This window comes from Danio rerio, chromosome 12 (assembly GCF_049306965.1).
Source record: "Danio rerio strain Tuebingen ecotype United States chromosome 12, GRCz12tu, whole genome shotgun sequence".
Taxonomy (NCBI): Eukaryota; Metazoa; Chordata; class Actinopteri; order Cypriniformes; family Danionidae; genus Danio; species Danio rerio.
In genome coordinates, this window is record NC_133187.1 from 29780714 (window position 1) to 29802951 (window position 22238).

A 22238-nucleotide genomic window follows, 5' to 3' on the forward strand; every position below is an offset into this window, starting at 1 on the left:
CACACACATCTGCAGTAATATTTTTTTAAATACAAAGATCATTCAATGTCATGCATTTGTTGCAGAGGACTCGCATGATAAAAACCATTTAAAATGCATGAGGAGAGTTCAGTTTAAACAGAAACTTTATTCTGTTGTATTTAATCTACAAACCAAGCTGCATGCTGAAATAGCCATAACACTACAGCAGTAAAATGAGAGCATGCAGTGATGAGTGTGCAAGTTGTGTTTGTTACTATAGCAACAGTAGGCTTTGGTGCTGGTTCTTTCAGAAATATCTGAGTGGTAGAGAAGAAAAAACAGGGTAGTTTTTAAAAAAATTAAATCAAATTTAAATATTTTTGCCCACATAAAAGATAAAACTGGAAAAGTAACAATCAGCAATTCACATTTACATTATTTGAATGCTTTAGCAGATTTTTCTGCACTATTTTTGACACTTTAAGTGTTTTTACCCAATCACGTGTAAGCAATTTTAAATACATGGGTAGTATGTGGAGCTTTAGTTTTGACCACTCTCAGAGGTAGCCAAAAACGCATTTGACCATATTTCTTTCATTATAGTGGCTCATGTGCTTGAATGTATTTAAACATCCACAAGACCACCTATCATCCACCTACTGACCTAATTGTTAAACATTATGGGATCTTTTGTTGAACTACGCTAGCCAGGATTTAAACATTTACAGGCATCTGAAACTGTAGGTTTGTTTTAAAAGCCAAAAAGTAAAACATTATTGCCAGTCTTGATGTACCATAAACCCACATTGTTCAGTGTAGGTTTGGTACTATAAGAGTAAAGATGAATGTTTTTACTTGTTTTCTGTTACCCTTGTTTGCATTTGTGTGTAAATTGTGCAGAGGTTGCAAAGTACACATATTCTTCACTCAAGCACAAGTGCAGATACTTATTTTTAAAACTACTATGGTAGAAGTACTGACTGCACTTTTTTACTCATGTTTAAAGAATTTTCCCAGTGATGGGTTGCAGTTAAAAAGGCATCCACTGCGTAAAACATATGGTGGATAAGTTGGCGGTTCAATCAGCTGTGGTGACCCCCGATTAATAACGGGACTAATAACGGGATTAATGCCGAAAAGAAAATTAATAAATTTATAAATGATACATTAGGAACTCATTGGAACTAAAAATAAATCTTATTGTTTAGAGTATTCATAAAATTTAATTAATTGATTTAGCATTAACTGGTAAATTGTTGACAACAAATGCATAATTATTAAAGTTACTTTTTTTACTGTATAAAAATTGTGCAAAATCATTTTGCTCTATTAGATTGAGAAATCAGAGAAAGCCTGTATCATTTATATACGCCCACACACAGACCCTAATCACTGGAAAAGTGGTCAACTGGATGTTTAAATGGCAGGTTTGAACAGGAATGTGTCTCCCTTGTCTATTTGTGGTCTGGTCAACCCAAAATATATATATATAATTTTGCTTTTTTATATATTTTTTTCAAAGTTTTCTAAGTTATACGAGTTTAACTTAATATTTTTAGTCAGTTTGATTGATTTAAGTTGCGATGACTGGAAAACTGTATTTGATTCAACTAATAAATTTAAGGCAGCAAGAATTATTATTTTTTTTTACAGTGTAAGTTGGGTAATAGTCTGGTTATAAAAGCATTGCACTGTACACAGGTGTGCAATGACACAATTAGACTGAAGATAGACTGATAGAAAGTAGACTGAAGATTAAATCAAGAAATCATGCAGATTGCACAGTGAAAATAATAAATTGTGCCATCTTTATTGCATTTTAACTTTACACTCAGAATGTACAGAAGTAAAAAACAACAACAACAACAGCAACAACATCTTATGTGAAGTATTTCACATTAATATTTATGACTTTTCTTATTATTCTTCAATCAACTCATTTCCAACTCCACCACATTTTAGGAATAATTTGAAAGGTATCCAAACTCCCTCAACGATCTTATATTTATCTCTTAATATATACTGTAGGTTATCTTTTCCAGCAAAATGTAAATTATAATATTTACTCACACTTCACTTGTTCAAAACCTGTTTCTTTCTTCCGTTGAAAATGAAAGAAGACACTTTAACAAATGCTAGATTCTGGGACACATTGATTTCCATAGTCATTTGTTTTCCTTCCATGAAAGTTCTAGCAACCAGCATTCTTCAAAATATGTTCTTTTGTGTTCTTTTGAGGTAATTATTTTTTTAGGGTGAACTAACCCTTCAATAGCAGCTGACAACCACTAAAACAGATGTTTGCTGTTTGTTCAAATGATGTACTTAAAATGAGCTAATGCAACACAATTCTTGAGTTTTTGGAGGGGGGGGGGCAACTTAATTATTTTATGTTCATTCTACTTAAATTTGTAAAAACTAAAGTTAAGGAAAACAATGTTTACTATAAATATACATGTTGTGATGCTTGCTTCAACTTAAAAAAAAACTTTTACATTTAAGGAATTAAGACTAATAATTTAACTAATTTAAGGAATAAAAACTAATAAGTTAACTAAAGGAAAACAATGTTTACTATAAATGTACTACAATCATGTTGCGCTGCTTGCTTCAACTTTTAATATCTCTCTTGTGCAATATCCTGCACAACATCTTATGTGTATAGTTAAGTAACTTATAGTATATGTTAGCTATGCATACACTAAAAATAAAACCAAAACAAAGTTGACTTAACTTAAAATTTGAAGGCAACAAACTTCAGGACATTTTTGAGTTGACTCAGCTTTGAACCCAATTACTGCACTTCACTTGATTTAAGTTGAATAAACTAAAAAATGTCCTGAAGTTTGTTGCCTTAATTTTAAGTTGAGTAGGTTTTTGAAATAGCTCTTATGTCCAGTGTTGTGTTTGAATTTATGATTAATTATTTAGCACTGTTGTCCTGCGATTGTTCACCATTTCCAATCCTCTGTATGTCCACTAGGGCTAGGCGAAATTGCAAAAAAAAAAAAAAAAAAAAAAAAAAAGATCATGATATCAGGTTTCATATAGTTCAGTATCAATAATTATTGAATATTTTCAACAATAATTAAAAATATGTTTTTTTTATTACTTTATTATTAATTATCACCACTTTATTTTAATTTACCAACATTACTAAGGCAAATAGTTTTAGTAGTCAACAACAAAAATATTGAAACACATTTTTTATCTCTTTATTACAAAATAAACATAAGTGTTAAAGAGACTCTTAAACTTGATAAATAAAATGTTAAAAAGTGTGTGCAATGGTAAAGGTAGATCAAATCTGTAAGGTGTCATAATAATGATAAACAATACTCTGTTAACAAAAAAAATTATGATAAATATGAGCTTTCGAGTTAAGGAACTAACCTTCATTAATCAAATACAGATTGCAACATTACAAATTCTGAAGTTCAATGACTACATTGCCCCCATGCTAGAAAATCTTTCAGATGGGGAGCTAGTGGCTGGGATGCACAAGAAAAGAAACCAAAAAGCCACTCTGGTGACATCCTTACATTTTTTTTTTATTTTAAATTTCCTTGCTGCTTTACAGTACTCATTTTCACATGTGTTGTTAATATTACCTAAAGTGACAAGCGCTCCCCTGGTGTCTTGTAACTATTCGACCATTAACTGTTTTCTCAGTGGATAACAAATGGACAAACCATTGCTGCATTGATGTTTTTTTAAGGTGCACCTGAAAATGCACACACGTCACGTGTCCACCTCTTGCACACCATGTCGAGTCAAGTCGGGTCAAGTCGCACGCCTCCATTAGAAATGACAAACTTTTTTTTTTTTATTGTTGCAAAAAGTAAACATCACAAAACAGGGAACAATCAACATCGCAAAGCATGTTTACTATTAAAATAAATCAAATAAATTAAAAATGTTACAACTGCAACAAGGAGCAAGAAGCAGTACAAAACACTTACATCAAAGGAAAAACAAAACATTATAACAATAAATATTCTAAAAATAAAGTACATAGAGCTTTAGTTATTTTACTTTGGTTTCTGAAGTATTTGAAGCTCTGAGCCACTTTCTCTACCTCAGAAAAAGAAAACATCTAAAAGAGGGTCTGCCCTTTTCCACTTACTGGAAATGACAAACTTACACCATAAGCTTACTGGCATTCCTTTCAAGGTGCATGCTCAGCAGCCACATTTTAATAAAACTATTGTGCCGAAACCTCATACCGAACTTTTGTTTATCGTTATTGACAATGTTGTATGGTAAATAAATACCAATACTGTTTTTATCGGCCAGCCATGTCCACACATGTAATAGAATGAAAAAAAAATCTCAAATCGACTTGACTTGAACTTAATTTTATCATGTTGTTCCAACTTAAAATGATTGTGTGGAACACAGCATTTTTTTTTTTTTACCGAAGGGCACTACTTTTAAATGCTAATGCATAATTGAGGGTGTGCATTTGATGGGCATGTAACAAAAAAGGAATCTTTTACTCTGTTTTGCTTGTCTTAATACTTGGAGACGTTGTCTGTGGTGTTTGTCGTAGCCTGGAGGAAGCTAACACACACATATGGATGGCGTTCCCCTCCCCCTCAGGGCTTCTTTTGTCTCTCCTCGCGTTTTGTTCCCTGTAAACTCCCGGGGAAATCTGGCAGTGAGCGCCGTCTTTACAGAGCGGTCCATCTGGAGAATTGGAGTCTGAGATAGAGCAAGAATTTGGATGCACAAGGTCACTTGGGTTTTTTGATCCTCATAAAACTTCCAATCTGGCTAATTGCATCTGTTACTATTTCACATTCCTGAAGCTTCTTTTGCCCTTTTGCTTTCATTCTTGTCTGAGTTCCTCTCTCCCAATCACTGACAATCCTGCATCACTTTCTTTTTTTCCTCAACCCACTTTGGAATGAAGAAGTGGCTCTCGGTTGCAACAGTTCCAGCTTTGTTTATCGTTTCTACGTTTGAAATGTTGCTAGTGGGCTTCAAAACGGTATTTGATGTCGTCTTGTCCAGTTTTGGTATTCCATTGTGTGGAACAGATGGAAAAATCACACATAGCTGGATGAAGTTAAGATCAAGTGGAGATTCACAGTGTGGCCAAAGCAGGGAATGTGTGAATGACTGAGAAAAACAGGCAGAAGAGACTGTGCTACAATGATCTGAGCAGTTTTCTCTGTGGCCTCCTTCCAGACTCTGTTTCTTGGAGAGGAGACATGTTGATCAATTGATCTTACACACCAAAACCATACTAAACCTAAGCACATGGCAGGTATTTACAGAGCCGAAGTGTATGCCTTTATTTTAGAGGTTAAAAATAAATCCGCAGGCATGTCTCCATCTCTCTTTTCCATCGGTTTTCACATTCTACCTTTAGCCCAGGTTGTTCAGAAGCTCCTCGGGCCCATTCGGTTTCTTTTATTTCTTGGCGTTGTTTCTGTTTGCTTTCCATTTCGGGTTATATATCTGTCAACTGTTTGAGCCAGAAAGGGATGTTTGCCTCCATAGTTACCTTTTAGGATTTGACTCATAATGATTATTATAGCCATACAACTATCTAAATAGGATTCTCCAAAATAATCTGGGGTTTAAAAGTTTGGGGTTTTAAAATAATGTAATTCTCCTGTAAGTCTCTTATTCTTACAAAAGCTGCATTTATTTGATTAAAAGGTATAGTAAAACCAGAGTTATGAATTGTGAATACAATGTATGAAGGATTCCAGACAGGACATTGAATTCAATTCAAGTTTATTTATATATTGCTTTTACAATGTAGATTGTTTCAAAGCCGCTTGACATAGAGGTTCTAGTAAAGTCCAGATTTCAGAGAAAAAGTTCAGTTTAGTTTAGTTCAGTGTGGTTTAAATTTCATTGCTAAAGGTTCAAACACTGAAGAGCAAATACATTTATGCGCAGCTCCACAAGTCCCAATCCAAGCAAGCCAATGGTGAGGAAAAAAGACTTCACCAACATACGAAGTGAAGGAAAGAAAAGCCTTGAGAGAAACTAGGCTCTTTTGAGCACAACCATTTTTCCTCTGGCCAAACTTCCTAGGCGCCGGAGGCTGGAGAACGTTGGATGTCTATTGTGGAGAACTGCAGGTGTTAGTAGGTCACTGGCGGGTGATCAGGCTGGCCCACAGGATTAATGCGGGGACTTGTCTCTCACTGTGGTCTTACAGGAATCAGTCTCATGCACTCCACTTCTCCATAACCACCACAGCATCGGCTCAGGATACGGCCTGGTCAAGAGTTATGGATACTTTGACATCATGTCTTCACGGGTCTTGGATCAAATCAATGGCGCTGCATAAACTCTGGGACCCTCGGGATGAGTATGCCCAGGTGGATTTAGTGAATAACGAAAAAACAATTAGCATAGCTGCTGTTTATAGTATATTTAAACGAGATGTAAAAATGAAGTGTTATAAATGAAAATAGTAGTTATATAAACATGGGTTTATATAACTACTATATAAGCATAGTTATATTTAAGAATGGGGTGTCCTTGAGGCACCCCATACTTTACTGGGCTGATTTGTGAAAGCTGTCCATTTATATTTACAAACTGGTAACAGACAGTTAAGTGTGACTTAAACCAATCTATGAGGATATTGTGGTCGATGGTGTCAAATGCAGCACTGAGATCAAGTAAAACTAGTATTGAGACGCACCCTTGGTCAGCGGCTAAGAGTAAATTGTTGGTTATTTTCATGGTTTCTGTACTGTGATGAGGCCTGAAACCTAACTGAAACACTTTAAAAACATAGTTAGCATAATTTGGCAGAAACAACATTTTCTAGTATTTTAGACATAAATGGAAGATTTGAAATATGCCTATAATTACCTAGGTTGCTGGGTTCCAGTTGTGGTTTCTTGATAATAGGCTTAATAACAACTAGCTTGAAAGGATTTGGAATATGACCTGAAGATAAAAAAAGAGTTGATGAGATTAAGAAGAGGTTCGTCTACTACAGGTAGTACTCTTACTCTTTCAGTAATTGTTGTTGGAATTGACTCTAATGTACATGTAGCTGACATGTTTTTAAAATTAAGTAAAGCACTTGTGTTTTAAACGAGTCTAAAATCTCAAACTTGTTCAAATAAAAATATTATTGGATACTGATGTTTTAGTATAGTATAGTATAGTATAGTGTAGTATAGTATAGTATAGTATAGTATAGTATAGTATAGTATAGTATAGTATAGTATAGTATAGTATAGTTGGGCGGCATGGTGGCTCAATGGTTAGCACTGTCTTCTTGAAGATTGCTTCAACAGTGCCTCAATGGTTAGCTCTGTTGTAAGAAGGTTGCTGGTTTGAGTTCTGGCTGGGTCAGTTGGCATTTCCGTATGGAATCACATCACAACCCACAGTTTAGAACGCATGTGACCCACGGATCAATAACTTTTTTTGAACTTGTAGGCTAATCCAACATTTTTAACGATTGCAGAGAGATGCCTCCCGCATCATTCAAATCACGTGTATGAAAGCATTTTGGCCTCCCTGTAAAATATAACCCTGCTGAAAAATCTAGCTTAAACCAGCCTAGGCTGGTTGGCTGGTTTTCGCTGGTCAACCAGGCTGGTTTTAGAGGGGTTTTGGCCACTTCCAGGCTGGTTTCCAGCCATTTCCAGCCTGGTCTTAGCTGGTTAGGCTGGGAGATGGCCAGCTAAAACCAGCTTGACCAGCCTAGCCAGGCTGGGAGCCCAGCCAAAACCAGCAATGTCCAGCTTAAACCAGGCTGGTCAAGCTGGTTTTAGCTGGATTTAGCTGGTCATTTTCCAGCCTGACCAGCTAAGACCAGGCTGGAAATGGCTGGAAATCAGCCTGGAAGTGGCCAAAACCCCTCTAAAACCAGCCTGGTTGACCAGCTAAAACCAGCCAACAAGCCTAGGCTGGTTTAAGCTGGATTTTTTAGCAGGGAATGATGACGGAAAACATTGTGGGGGGACCTAACTAAATGGTTTCTTAGGTTATTAATTAAAGGTGTTTTCTGTCACTGTTTGTTTAGCCTGCGTTAATACATTTGGTGTAAAGCTGCACAATTAAACATGAAAAGATTGTGATCTCAATTCAAACCCACGCAACATGGATGATAAATGATAAGGATTTACATTAAAATTTTAATTATGTATCTGGTGATGTATTTGTTTGATGTATTTAAATGCTTAATGAAATTTTTAAATTTCAGATGATCAGAACAGAGATTAATTATTAATGTTCAATAAATAAGATTTTGCCATGCATCTGTTTGAATATTAACATCAAATGGTTTCACTTTATTTTCAAATAGTTGAACACTTTTAACTTAAGTAATCCAATTTTGTTGGGAAGCTACAGCAGGTTCCATGTTGATCAATATTTATTTTTAGTTCAAGAATCTTGTTGACATGCTTTAAAGTAAACTTTTTTAAGCACTAAATCCTACATGCACTATAGTTAAGCCCCTGTGGACTGGCGGTGCAGGTTGCAGCATGGTCTGGTTCATGTGCTTCTCATCCCTCTAACCTGTGTTAGTAATAAAAAATTATTTTCAGTATCATAAAAAATCCACACAATTTCAAGTTACTCATCAACCAAATACCCAATCCCAGCATGCATTTCTGTTGGAAATCACTTTCTTTCAATCTCTTCCTCCTAAGTTGTCCTAGTTTTTTTCTTCTTTTTAGCCCCTTTCCTTCCTAATGTGCTATTGGGGCCATAAAGGTTATTGTTGCAATGGCTCTGAAAGTTAATGAGCACTGAGGGTTGCTTGCTTTGTTTCAGCACTTGCCCTGGGACTTCACATAATCTCTGTAATGACCGTTAAGCTTAGTTATTGTTTCAAATACATAAATGAGCTCCTATCCTCAGATCAGAGGATGTATTGTGTGGGTGTTGATTGCATGGGTTGTTTGAGAAAATAATTTCAAATACACATATATTATTAAATTATTTACTTTAGACTAGACTTTTTTACTTAGTGAATAGTTTCAGGGTATTTAAACCATTATGTGGTGAACATGTGGTGAACTTTTAGCATGTCCACAAGCCATTTGAGCCGTAATGAGGTTATATAATGAAAGGAAATGAGACCAGCTAGTTTTTGCTTCAGTGAAACAATCTCTACTGCTCATCATAGATTATTTTAAACAGTTTCGTTTTTTGCTGGACGTAAAGCCCGAACTAGTCATTGCTGGTAATGAGGAAACACATATCTCATACTTGGGAAGTGGCCATCACTGCCATTTTCTCTTGAACACTATAAAGCCTTATTCAGAATAAAGAGTGTTTGAGGTTCTTTGGCTTCCAGCAGTTATGGCAGAACATTGTGGGTTTTTAATTGCCACTTTCACTTGTTCTTGTTGTCTTTTTGCTACAATCATTTACAATATAAAATTATCACAATCATTCTATGTTGTCTATTTGTCTATTAATTTATATTTATATTTTTAATAATTTATTATTTCTACTAGTGGTTTTTATAAAGTAGTAGTTGTAATAGTAGTGATAGTACTATAATAATAATAAGAAGAAGAATTAAGAAAAAATAATAATTTTACGCGACGTAGTGGCGCAGTAGGTAGTGCTGTCACCTCACAGCAAGAAGGTCGCTGGGTCGATCCTCGGCTGGGTCAGTTGGCGTTTCTGTGTGGAGTTTGCATGTTCTCCTCATATTCGCATGGGTTTCCCCTGGGTGCTCCGGTTTCCCCCACAGTCCAAAGACATGCTGCACAGGTGAATTGGGTAGGCTAAATTGTCCGTAGTGTATGAGTGTGTGTGGATGTTTCCAAAAGATGGGTTGCGGCTGGAAGGAAGAGCATCCGCTGCATAAAAACGTGCTGAATAAGTTGGCGGTTCATTCTCCCTGGTTTAATAAAGGGACTAAGTCGATAAGAAAATGAATAAATACTAATAATAATAATAATAATAATAATAATAATAATAATAATAATAATAATAATAATAATTGTTATATTATTATTATAACCTTATGTATCTTATTTATTTATAATGGATTGTAAAGTTATATTATTATTATGGTTTTTGTTGTTGTTGTTGTTGTTGTTATTATTATTATTATTATTATTATTATTATTGTTGTTGACTGTCTTATTTATTTATAATGAATAGTAAAGTTATATGTTGTTGATAATAATAATAATAATAATAATAATAATATGATAATATAAATTATTTATTTTTAATCGATTGTAAATGTAAATATTATTGTTGTTATTATTATTAATATAGACTGTTATTTATTCATTTATTTATTTATTTATAATAGATTGTAAAGTTTTATTATTATTATTATTATAATTATTATTATTATAGACTTTTTTTTTTTATAATTGATTGTATATTACAAATTACAATTGTATATAACTTCAGTTTTGTCAAGTGTATATATAATTGAACACATTTTAAATTTTGAACCCAAGTATACTATATGTGCCCATATGCCTTCATGTTTCATATTTTCAGATTATAGGAGCTGTAAAATTAGATTAAAGGATGCCGAACTTGCATTAACTGTGTGCTGGACTGAGCAGACACTGATAGCAGAAAGCAGCTGCTGACAGATTTCACTTCAAGATCAGTTTAACTGAAAAAGGTCTAAAATTCAAGCTTGTCTGAGTTTCCCCTGTGGATGCTCCTCTATTTGACCTCTTTAAGCAAAAAGCATGGCTTACAGTCTAGACCATAATATATTGTTTTTTTTTTTGTTTTTTGTTTTTGTGATGCAAGAAACATTAAGCAGAAAGGATTTGAGGAAGAGGACCATTTTCCCAGAAATGTATGCACAATATTTTCTGATTTTGCAATTTCACCAATTAAAATTATTTTAAACAAAGACACAGCAGAACCCTTGTTTATTTCATTCCTACAATACTGTGCCCTTTTTAACAAACTGATTTGTGAACGGTGTGCAAGATTAATTCAGACTAGCGTTAATAGCTGCCACACACCGACATTATGAAAGTTTTAACCATTTTTAAAGGCAGCACAGTGGCTCAGTGGTTAGCATTGTCACCTAACAGCAAAAAGGTTGATGGTTCAAGTTTTGCTTGGGCCAGTTGTCATTTCTGAGTTTGTATGTTTTCCCCGTTTCACCGCTAGATGCTCGGGTTTCCCCCATAGTCCAAAGACATGCGCTATAGGTGAATTGAATAAGCTAAATAGCCCTTAGGGTATGAGTGTGTGTGTGTGTGTGTGTGTGTGTGTGTGTGTGTGAGTGTGTGTGTGAGTGTGTAAGTGTATTTTCCTTTACTGGGTTGCAGAGGGGCATCCGCTGCCTAAAACATACAGTATGCTGAAATAGTTGGCGGTTCATTCCGCTGTGGCGACCTCTAAAATAAATGAATGAATAACCATTTTTATTTTTTTATTCAAATGCAATGCTTCTCCATGCATCCATAGACTTTACTTAACCTGGCTGCCCAGGTGTACAATAATGGCTGCCTGAGTATATTTAGTGACATTTATTTTTTTACTAGTATATCATCCTTTTTCTTATTTGTTTCTGTCCATTACCCAAACATCAGCAATCGATTAACCAGTAGAAAATCTTCTCTCGTTTACCCGTTTTCGTAAGCTACTGCTTGGTCAGTGTGCGAGAGAACTGTCAATACTCCCACAAATAGTCACATGCTCTGCAGACCTACAAAGATGCACTTTGGCACTTAAAAATGCATCCAGTCTAGGTTTCTAAATCTCTGGGATTTTGCTTTTGTTTTTAAAGTTGTCAGTTTAAAAGCACATTTTTGTATTACCTTTTTCTTTAAGCCTACGTATAAGCCACAGCTGTGAGAGCGAGAGAAATAATTCATTCTTTAATAACAAAGTCAGAAAAACTTTACTATATACTTGGAGAGGATGCACATTTGCCTTATTTAAATAATTGACGTTTTATTCTTGTATTTGAGCAGTTTGTATTTGAGAAAATTCAGCCAGATGTCGGATGTACCGGGGAAGCTACTGTGACTCTGATGATTACAGTGATGGTAAAATCATATTAACATAGTCAACAAGTTCCAAAAGTGAACGAAATGTGCTTTATTTATTACATTACGATTACAAATCTATCTACATTCACTATTTGCTAAAACGATAATAAATTACTTACTAAGTTAATATTAAATTATAAAAATTACTATTATTTTTTACTACTAAAAATTCAGTAATAATAAGTAATATTAAGTAATAAGTAGTAATAAAAATTACTACTAAAAATTACTATTACTGATCAATGTTTTGAACATAACAACTAGCTATTATATTACAAATCTTCCATTTATGTCTAAAATACTAGAAAAAGTTGTTTCTACTCAATTATGCTCCTTTCGGCAGACGAACAATGTTTTGGAAGTGTTTCAGTCAGGTTTCAGGGCTCATTACAGTACAGAAACCGCATTAGTGAAAATAACCAATGATTTACTCTTAGTTGCTGACCAAGGGTGCATCTCGCTATTAGTTTTACTCGATCTTAGTGCGGCAATTAACTCATCCAGCTAATGTTTTAATGTTGCAGCCCTTCCAGCTGCAACCCATCACTGAGAAACATCTTTAGATACTCATTCACACTCATACACTACGGACAATTTTGCCTAACCAATTCACCTATACCGCATGTTTTTGGACTTGTGGGGGAAACCAGAGCACCCAGAGGAAACCAACACAAAAAAGGGTAGAACATGTAAACTCACACACAGAAATGCCACCTGACCTACCCCGGACTCGAACCAGCAATCTTCTTGCTGTGAGGCGATAGTGCTACCCACTGCACCACTGTGCTGCACCATGTAAACACAATTAAAATAAATTAAACTAGAAAATGTAACAATTAAAATGACATTATGTGAAATCTGAGCTTATCACAGGACACAACTTATTTCCACAAAACTGAATAAAAGAAAAAAAAATAGGCTATAGATGCTCATTAGCATAATAAAGGTTCATTTAGATATGTATGTGACTTTACCAGATTAATGCTATTGCCAAGAATATGCACATAACTGTATATTACATATTTTATACATCTAAAATGCCTTGGCAATACTGTACAAAATGTCAGCAGCAGACCTTACCTGTCAATGGGTGCATATGGTTTACCAGTGATCTAAGTCTCCATCGATTACACTCACACAGCTGAAGCTGCTCAAAGACTGATAAGTTGGACTATTTGTACAGCACACAGACACACAGACTTTGCTGAGTCTTCTTATACTGTTATAAATATTACGATATGTTTTCCTTGCGCTGACCTTCCGTGTTAGACCTTTGCTTTGTTGCTTTGTTTGTTTATGTTGTCTGTAGCCTGCCTGTACTGACCACTGTTGCTGGCCTGACCAACCTGCGTTTGAATCTGCACTCCCTTGTCCAGTGTCACATCACTATACAAATAGCATGAACGTAAGAAATATAGATCTAGTGATTTTTTTATTTAAAAAGAATTTTTAAAAACCTTTAACCAGTTGAATAAAAAACTGTAAAACTGTGTCATAATAAACAAAAATATTGGTAAATATTTAGTAAAAACAAATTAGTTTGTCTTACAATGTTAACCATTAAAGTGCTCTGAGTAAAAGGTGTGTTTCAATCCAGCTACCAAAGCAAGTATATTTCAAATCTGTGGAGAGCACTGAAATGTACACTGATAAATACAAACTTGATAAAAGACACATCAGTTTAACAAGGCACACACTTACACACACACACACACACACGCAAACACACACAGTCTACACCAATCTTCTTTTCCTACAAGTGATCCTGATTTGAACTTAAGGGTTTTACCCTATAAAGAGGCCAAGTGCAAAAGCTCCAGCTGGGTAGACTATGCCCAACCCTGAGCTGCTCAGTTCCAGAAACAACATCAAAAAAAATTCAGTTGGCTTCCTTCCCTACCTCTGTGAAACACCTCGACAGCCACAAATAGCCCCACACTTCATCATCGTGCTCCATGGACCACTTCTCCATCTGATTAGATTACTTTTAATTCTATTAGCTAATATAGATGTTATTTTTCATTTCATGCGCTGTATGTAATTGTATTTTTTCCTCATTACTTAGCGGAAACGATCATCTTGGTAAAACGATTACATAGTTTTTGTCATCATTTAAAGCTCTTGAGTTGGGCGACCTGTCTAAACGGGTCTTAAAACCACTGTTAGTTTTCATAGGCAAATAGTTGCGTGCTTGGGGATGTTGTGTTTTGTTTTCAGCCGTTTAAGACTCTGTTCATTAAACCCAGCTAGCCGTGATGTTTCAAGAATGTGTTATGCGTGCTGGGTCTCTTGCCCAGTCTCATTTTTACAATCGAAAAAACTGAAGCGAAATATGAACCGGCCCCATATGTCTCTCCTTTAATTCACCCGTGCCTCATAAAAAAATAAAAAAACCCTCTCTCTGCATACCGAACTATCAACAACATCAATTACACCAGCATATCTGCTGTTCTTCTTTTGTAGTTCACCTGTATCGGAGATTTAAGTTGGTTCGAGACAATGCGCTCTGAAGAACAATGAGAAAACTTGATGTTTGAGATGTCAGAAAGTTAATCCTTGCATTATTTTATCTAGCACACTCTGCACTGCAAGCTATTGGAAAAAATGAAGCCGTGAAAGCGAGTGTGTGTTCTGTTTAATTATATGAGAACAAAATATTATTTTGGCCCTTCAGAGTTGAGCAGATTTGTGTGTGTGTGTGTGTGTGTGTGTGTGTGTGTGTGTGTGTGTGTGTGTTTGTGTGTGTGTGTGTGTGTTTAATAACATCTTTTTCTTATATCTTCTCGAGATCTGATCTGTGAGTCTGTGTATAAAGAGAACAATACTTTGTAATTGCTCTGCCAACCTTTAAAAAGAATTTAAATTATTTTTTCCATCATGTCCTTGATTTACTTTACCCTGCTCATATGAACTGCATGCCTAGTATTGACTATACATTCAAAATAAAGGCAAAGAAGCAGTGACTCTGTTTACATGGACATCATTAATCAACTTATTTGCCATAATCTGAATAAGACAATAATATGATTGAGGTGTTTACATGAGTTACTTTTTGAATATTCCTTTGGTGTTCCATGTTACCGTACATAGTTTAATTTACGCAAATCTCATACTTATACAATATAGTCTGCTAAAAACAGTATGCGTATAGTATGTTCAAATTCATAGTATTGCAAATACAGTATGTGAGAAGTACTCTCAGAAGTACCACTTTTGAGATTCTGAGGTGTTCATCCAATGGACGATACACTATTCCATGATGCCACTTGAGAGAATTCATGAATGGGAATAATACAACTGATGCAGGTTGGTCTCGTGATAATGAAGAATGGTGGATGCTGCACATTCTAGTTCCATTCATACTACTCACATTTATACTATATAGAACTTTTATCCTAACGAATGATGTAACATGGTCGTGTATTAAATTCAAATTTAACAAATACCAACTTGAGTAGTAGGTGATTTCTGGTGCAACCATTCTCATTTGTTTGTTGTCAAAAGCCTGACAACTGCCGTGTTTGTGTCCTGTTGCAAAATGTACCACGAAGTACAACAAAGTGGTATGAGAGTGATTAAAGTGTTTACATGTCTGTACAGCTCTCCTAAAATGCGACTACAATAGGAATACTCCACGTCTTTATTTAATTTCTCCTTAGTTTGATTATGACTTCAGTTGGAACTAAAAAAAAAAAACTACTTAGACCTGTATGAGTCTAAAATTTCATTCATAATAGTTTTAAAAATGTCTTAAAGTCTTAAATTTTACTTGCTGAAACCTGCAGAAACCCTGAAATAAGCTTCCTTAAAAATGTGCAAAAAACAAGTCCTAATATACTGCAAATAACCTATTTGAAGGGTTTTTAGCTATTTTTGCTGTAAACAAGTCTGTGTTAGTGTATGATGTTTTTGAGCCAGTCTTAAGGATCTGCATTGAAGACAGTCAGGCACTGAAGTTTCAATAGTTTGTGGATAATCCTTTATCACCAGTTAGAGAAAAAAGTAGCAGCTCAATGTGTTTGATGTTTGTGAGCCAGCAAGTTCTCTTCTAGCATTTCAAGCACATTCAAGCTTTGTGATTTCAAGTATTTTTATGTATATATGAGTATACATGATTGAAATACAAATGTTCTGAAAATCAGTTAGCGCAGCTTATTTTTTAGGTCTGCCTTCAGACTGTCTGAGATGCTGTTGCAATAATGTGTTTTTTTATGCTACAGTTTCTATAGTTATTGTTGGGAATGTACTGATCCAAAAAGCTTTTGATTTATGTATTTCATTGATTTTAATCATTTTAATGTACTTGAAGTGTGCACACAACACTTGAAAATCTAACACTTGGAGCAGTTTTCTATATTAGTATAATTGATATTGAAAAGGTACAGAAATGAAAAGATGGTAAAACAGTTAACTTATATAACAAAATTTAATAGATAGTCGTCCATTGTTGTCCGTTGTCATTTATTTTACTTTATTTTTCGCAATTTTATGTAATTTATTTAGTTTTATTTTTATATATTTTTTATTTGTTTATTTTATTTTTGGCAATTTAAATAAATTTAATTAAATTTAATTTAAACAAATTTAATTAAATTTAATTACATTTATTTTAATTTAATTTTGTTTTATTTTATTTTATTATAAATGTCAATCTGTAGGTCGATTAAAAATCAATGCATGGTTCATAGAAGCACATATTTGAGTTCCTACCAATTTTTGTAATTTATTTATTTATTTATTTTTGGTTATGTGCTGTTTTAATGAAAATTTGTGTTCTTGCATTATGTTCATATCTTTGTTTTTTTTTTTTTTTGTTTTTTTGTTTTTTTTTATTATTTTTTTAAATTAGTGCCTTTTTTAGAGCACTTTTTTAATTACCCAATCTTTGAAATTTTTTTTTATTCATTTATACAGCTTTCTGTGACTTTCTCAAAAGTACTGATGTGGCACACAATAGCAACTCTATGATAGTTTTGGTTCTTTGTTTATTCTTTTCCAGCCTGATGAGTTGACAAATGCTCTGGAAATAAGCAACATCGTCTTCACCAGTTTGTTTGTGCTGGAGATGCTTCTGAAACTGCTAGTCTATGGGCCTTTTGGGTACATCAAGAACCCGTACAACATCTTTGACGGCATTATTGTTGTAATCAGGTACGTGTGCTCCTGTTAATAACGCTGCCTGTGCCACTATTTGTTGATGTTCATCTTCATTTCAGTGTGTTATTTCACAGCAGTGACAGGCAGACTGAATGCAGCTATTACTGAATGATGGGACATCTGTTGCCTGTTCAGTCTGATGACTGTCAGCTGTCATGATGAGTGCTGCAATTTCACGCCCATCTATTCACTACTGACATAAATTAGCATATACTGAGATGTCTGAACAAGCGAAAGATTTAGCGTGGTACTGTTGTGATGGGCTCTCGCAGTTATTAATGATCAACATGTTTCATGGATATTCTGTGGTTTTGCTTGGAGGGGAGGAGCGGTCATATGTTGGTTTCCATGGTAACCCAATTCATTGTTGTGATGGTTGTTCATTGAATATCAGTTTTGTTTTCATTAAATGCTTTATTTAATTATATATAGTATATATTTAAATAATATTTTTACTGAAATAATGCACTTTTTTGCTATATATATAGATATATATATATATATGTCAGATATGTGTGTTTATGTATGTTGACAGTGTTTGGGAGATTGTTGGCCAGCAGGGAGGAGGTTTATCGGTGCTGAGGACCTTCAGGCTGATGCGGGTGTTGAAGTTGGTCCGCTTTATGCCCGCCTTGCAGAGGCAGTTGGTGGTCCTCATGAAGACCATGGACAATGTTGCCACCTTCTGCATGCTTCTGATGCTTTTCATATTCATTTTCAGGCAAGATGAGAATTGATTTTCTGATGTTTGAATGTGCTGTGCATTCAGTTCGTTCAGATTTAATTGTATTTCATCATTTTGTTTTTCAGCATTCTAGGCATGCACTTGTTTGGGTGTAAATTTGGCTCTGAGAGAGATGGAGACACACTTCCCGACCGAAAGAACTTTGATTCTTTACTGTGGGCCATTGTTACAGTTTTTCAGGCAAGATTCCTGCAGCATACACAAGCACCAATTTTGATTAAGCATCCAAGTGATGAAATCATAAACATACAGCACCAAATATTACGTAAATGTGCCCTACATCTATTTTTGTTGTTGCGATTAATTGTATCCGAAATAAAAGTTTGTTTTGACTATATGTATGTATTATATATATTTATTATTTATATGTGATACAAAGACATACATGGAAACAAAACTATATAAAACAATTGTGTACATAAATATTTAAAATTTGGATCATATACACAAATATTTTATATCTATTATATATCTGAAAAAATAAATGTGTATACATGTGTGTATTTATATAGTAGACATACTAAATATACACAATACACACACTTAAATTCTATCTAAACAAACTTTAATTGATTAATTACTATTAAATATTTGCCCAGATTTTTTATAGCCCAGATATATACAAATGGTCATGCAATGCACATTTTATAAATTAAATTAAATTAAATTAAATTAAATTAAATTAAATTAAATTAAATTAAATTAAATTAAATTAAATTAAATTAAATTAAATTACATTAAATTAAATTACATTAAATTACATTAAATTAAATAAACATTGCTTAATTATTTAATTAAGTTGCTTAAATCTGATCTTTTAGATGGCTTATTTTAGGAAATATTGATCTACATTCAATTAAATAATTACATTTTGAGATTTTAACTTTTTTTTTTTCCAAACAAGGAAGGCGTTAAGCCAAAATTTTTATTGTTTTGTTGACTGAAGAATGTAAAATAACATAAAAAAAAGAAATTCTTGAAAATTTTTACATGTACCAATCTATTATTGAAATCAAAAGGTATCTTTATTTTAATTTATTTAATGTTTTATAATAAAATCTAATTTAAACATATTTAATTGATATGCATAAACATTAAACATTACATTTCTTTAACTGACAATAAACAGTGCATTTATTACAGTGTTTATCAATGTTTATTAATTTTAGATGATAGATTAACTAAAGGGATGACATTGTGAGTTGTTTTTATGTTTTCTATTTCAATTAAATTTTTATTATCACAGTTTTTTTAGCAAGATATGTTATTGAAGTATGCCACAGTATACAAAAAAAACGAAAACATTTTTAATCAATTTTGCCAGCACAAAAATAAACTGTAGTTTTAAAATAAATTAAGGTTGATTGATTGATTGATTGATTGATTGATTGATTGATTGATTGAAAATTCCAGAGAGTTGTATTTTAAATTTACATTTGATCAAATAAATGCTGACATGACTGACATGAAGCAATTATTTCAAAAGCATAAAAAAGTACCCCAAAATTTTGTGCAAGTGCAAATGGTAGTTGAATATTTGTTTCTGATGTTTGTCTACTATGTCACTGCATACCAGATCCTGACTCAGGAGGACTGGAATAAAGTGCTGTACAACGGGATGGCCTCCACCTCTCCTGTGGCTGCTCTGTACTTCATCGCCCTCATGACCTTTGGGAATTATGTCTTGTTTAACCTCTTAGTTGCTATCTTAGTGGAGGGATTCCAAACAGAGGTAAAGCCAGTCTCCAACATATCCTCTGCATTTTCACCCTTTTTTCCCTCCACATTTCGCAGTCTGTCATCTCCTCTTTGTCCTTTAGAGTCTAGCACCTTATCTTTCTTCTCGAGCTCACTCTTGTACCTCTCCGTCTAACACTTTGTCCTAAACAGACACGACTTGACAAGATTCAAGTGAAAAGCAATTTTTCTGTCCAGGCTGAAAGCGAAAATGCCGCTCGACACTCAAAATCACAGCCAATCTGTTTGCGCGCATTCTCACACTCCACTCCACAGCTGAAAAGCGTGAAACTAAGAGCACGTACCTTGTACTTTCATGACTTTTCATTATGCTTCACTTGACCAAATCCTCTTCTTTTAAAGTTCAAGGATTGAACTTGAAGGACTTGACAAGTTAAACTTCCATATCAATCTCCTCTCATCCTTTTTTTGATGTTTGATATATGTGAGGAGCAATTTTAGGTCTAAGTTTCTTTCTGTGTAAAGCTGCATGGCTCAACACCTTATATTGCTGATTTAGGCTATAATATATTACTCATAGCAGAAGTAGTTAAAGTAGAATGCTAGTTTATTTTGAATTTAGCTAGTTTAATAGCGTTAATAGAATAAATTGTACATAAAACCTGTACTTATATACAGGCAAAGAAGAAAGTCTTTCCTTTGACATTTTTGAGTGTGTGTTTACACTAAGAGATATTTTATCTTAATTAAAATACTGTATGTACACATTTAGAATAATAACATAGCTACAGTATATTACTGGCTAAAGCTTTAGTTCTTTTCAGGTTTTTCTAAATTTTTTAAATAAAAGTTGCCGGGGTCGCCACGGTGGAAGGAACAAACAACTTATCCAGAATATGTGTTTTACGCAGCAGATGCTCTACGAGCTGCAATCTATTACTGGGAAATAACCATACACTCTCACATCCACACCAACATAGGAAGAATATGCTATCTCCACACAGAAATGCCAACTGGCTCAGCTGGGACTCGAACCAGCAACCTTCTTTCTGTGAGGCGACAGTGCTAACCACTGAGCCACTATGTCGCCCTTTTTTAAACTCTTCTGAAGTTAAAATAATAGCTTTGATGGCCTGAAGCTGTGTTCACACCAGATGCGGTGGGCGTGGATAAATTGCGTTATTGGCACTGAAATAGACATTTTGAGTTCACTCGCTTCATTTGTGCATCAAAACGGCTTTATTCACGCATCAAATTTACTGAGCAATAGACGCAGATTTGCATGATGGGCAGGGCTTTTGTCTCCCCAGTGACTCTAGCTTTGGTGCTAGATGGCTAACATGGATTTTATTGAGAGAATACCTGTACTTTATGTGCTATAGGAAAGCTGATAAACAGCGTCGATACATTTGTAGCCATGTCTGAATCCACTAGATCTATTCTGAGGTCCACTTTAGTGGAACTCGAACAATTCAGGCAAAATGCGCAATACTTCATTTGCGTGAATCGCGTTATTCATATGTATTACTCCGCAGGATGTCTATTCTTGTCTTTGCATTGATTTAACATGTACATCACTTGCGCTTGATGCTTCTTCCGTGGCTGGTGAGAAAGAAGACATTTGTACAGTAATATGTGTGCGTATATTATTATATGTTTGGTATTTATTTTTAAATGTAACAGTAATGGTCAATATTGGCTTTATATAACACCCCTGATATTATGCCTTAAAGGGCCATGAAACCCCCTCGTTTCAGCAGGGTGTTTTCACACCTCTTCTTTGGAAAAAGTCCGAAAAGTGGGCGTGTCCAGCTCTGTTTAGGGGGGAGTGTCGGAGGAAGAAAAGTGGGATGGTGTGGGAGTGTCTATTTGGGCACGCGCGAGTTTCAGAGTCAAAATACACACACACACACACACACACACATACATACAGGAGAATGTGATGGTGTTTAACCTACATGGACATCTGTAGTCGAATTATTAGCCAAATTATTAAATGGTGGACTTTAACTGCAGTTTGGCTCTTTCATTCAGGGAATTCATTCATGCCCCTCGCGACACACGAGATATTTGATTCGAGGAGCTGCTCTAAGCGTGTATTTTTCATGCAATGTTTGATACCGCACGGCGAATGAGAGAAAAAAAACCTCCGCATTTCCCAGAAACTTAGATTCACACGGCATAGCGTCAGAAAGCCGCGCGTGTTATTCCGGTCACTAAATGCGGTAAAAACCCTACACGAGGTTAAAGTTTGGTTGTGGTGCTAACGTGTTTACACTCTGTGCAATAGTTTGTTAGATACGAACAAACTGAATAAACAAAGAGCACTGGTCGCTCACTTACCAAATCTGTAGAGACAGGACAATCACCAGCAACTACAGCCGCGTCTTTATGAAGAGAATACTACAAACGATTCCAGATCCCAGCGTTTGCAGTTGAGAACAGCTCGCAGGTAAACAATAATCCTCCTTAGACACGTAAGTTATTGTTGTCGCGCGTGCCGCACACTGTAATCCACACGTGAGTCTGAGCTCTCACAGAGAGAAAATGAAAACTTTAAATATCCAAATAATACGTTAATTTAACCTTAAATAATGAACGTGAATTAGGCATTAGAGTACATAATGTAGTACATAAAGCTGCGTCCCAAATGACACACTGTGTACTTTTGCACTTACATACTC

At 34.6% G+C, this 22238-nt stretch overlaps 1 protein-coding gene across 1 annotated transcript in view; it reads left to right on the forward strand.

The window, feature by feature from the left end:
- cacna1g (calcium channel, voltage-dependent, T type, alpha 1G subunit) overlaps positions 1–22238 on the forward strand; it is a 403764-nt gene that overhangs the window by 237055 nt on the left and 144471 nt on the right. Inside the window, exons 11-14 of the mRNA XM_073918537.1 lie at positions 16954–17105; positions 17647–17832; positions 17922–18036; positions 19433–19588. Of these exons, the coding sequence (XP_073774638.1) occupies positions 16954–17105; positions 17647–17832; positions 17922–18036; positions 19433–19588 (609 nt within the window). The remainder of the gene's footprint in view (positions 1–16953; positions 17106–17646; positions 17833–17921; positions 18037–19432; positions 19589–22238) is intronic.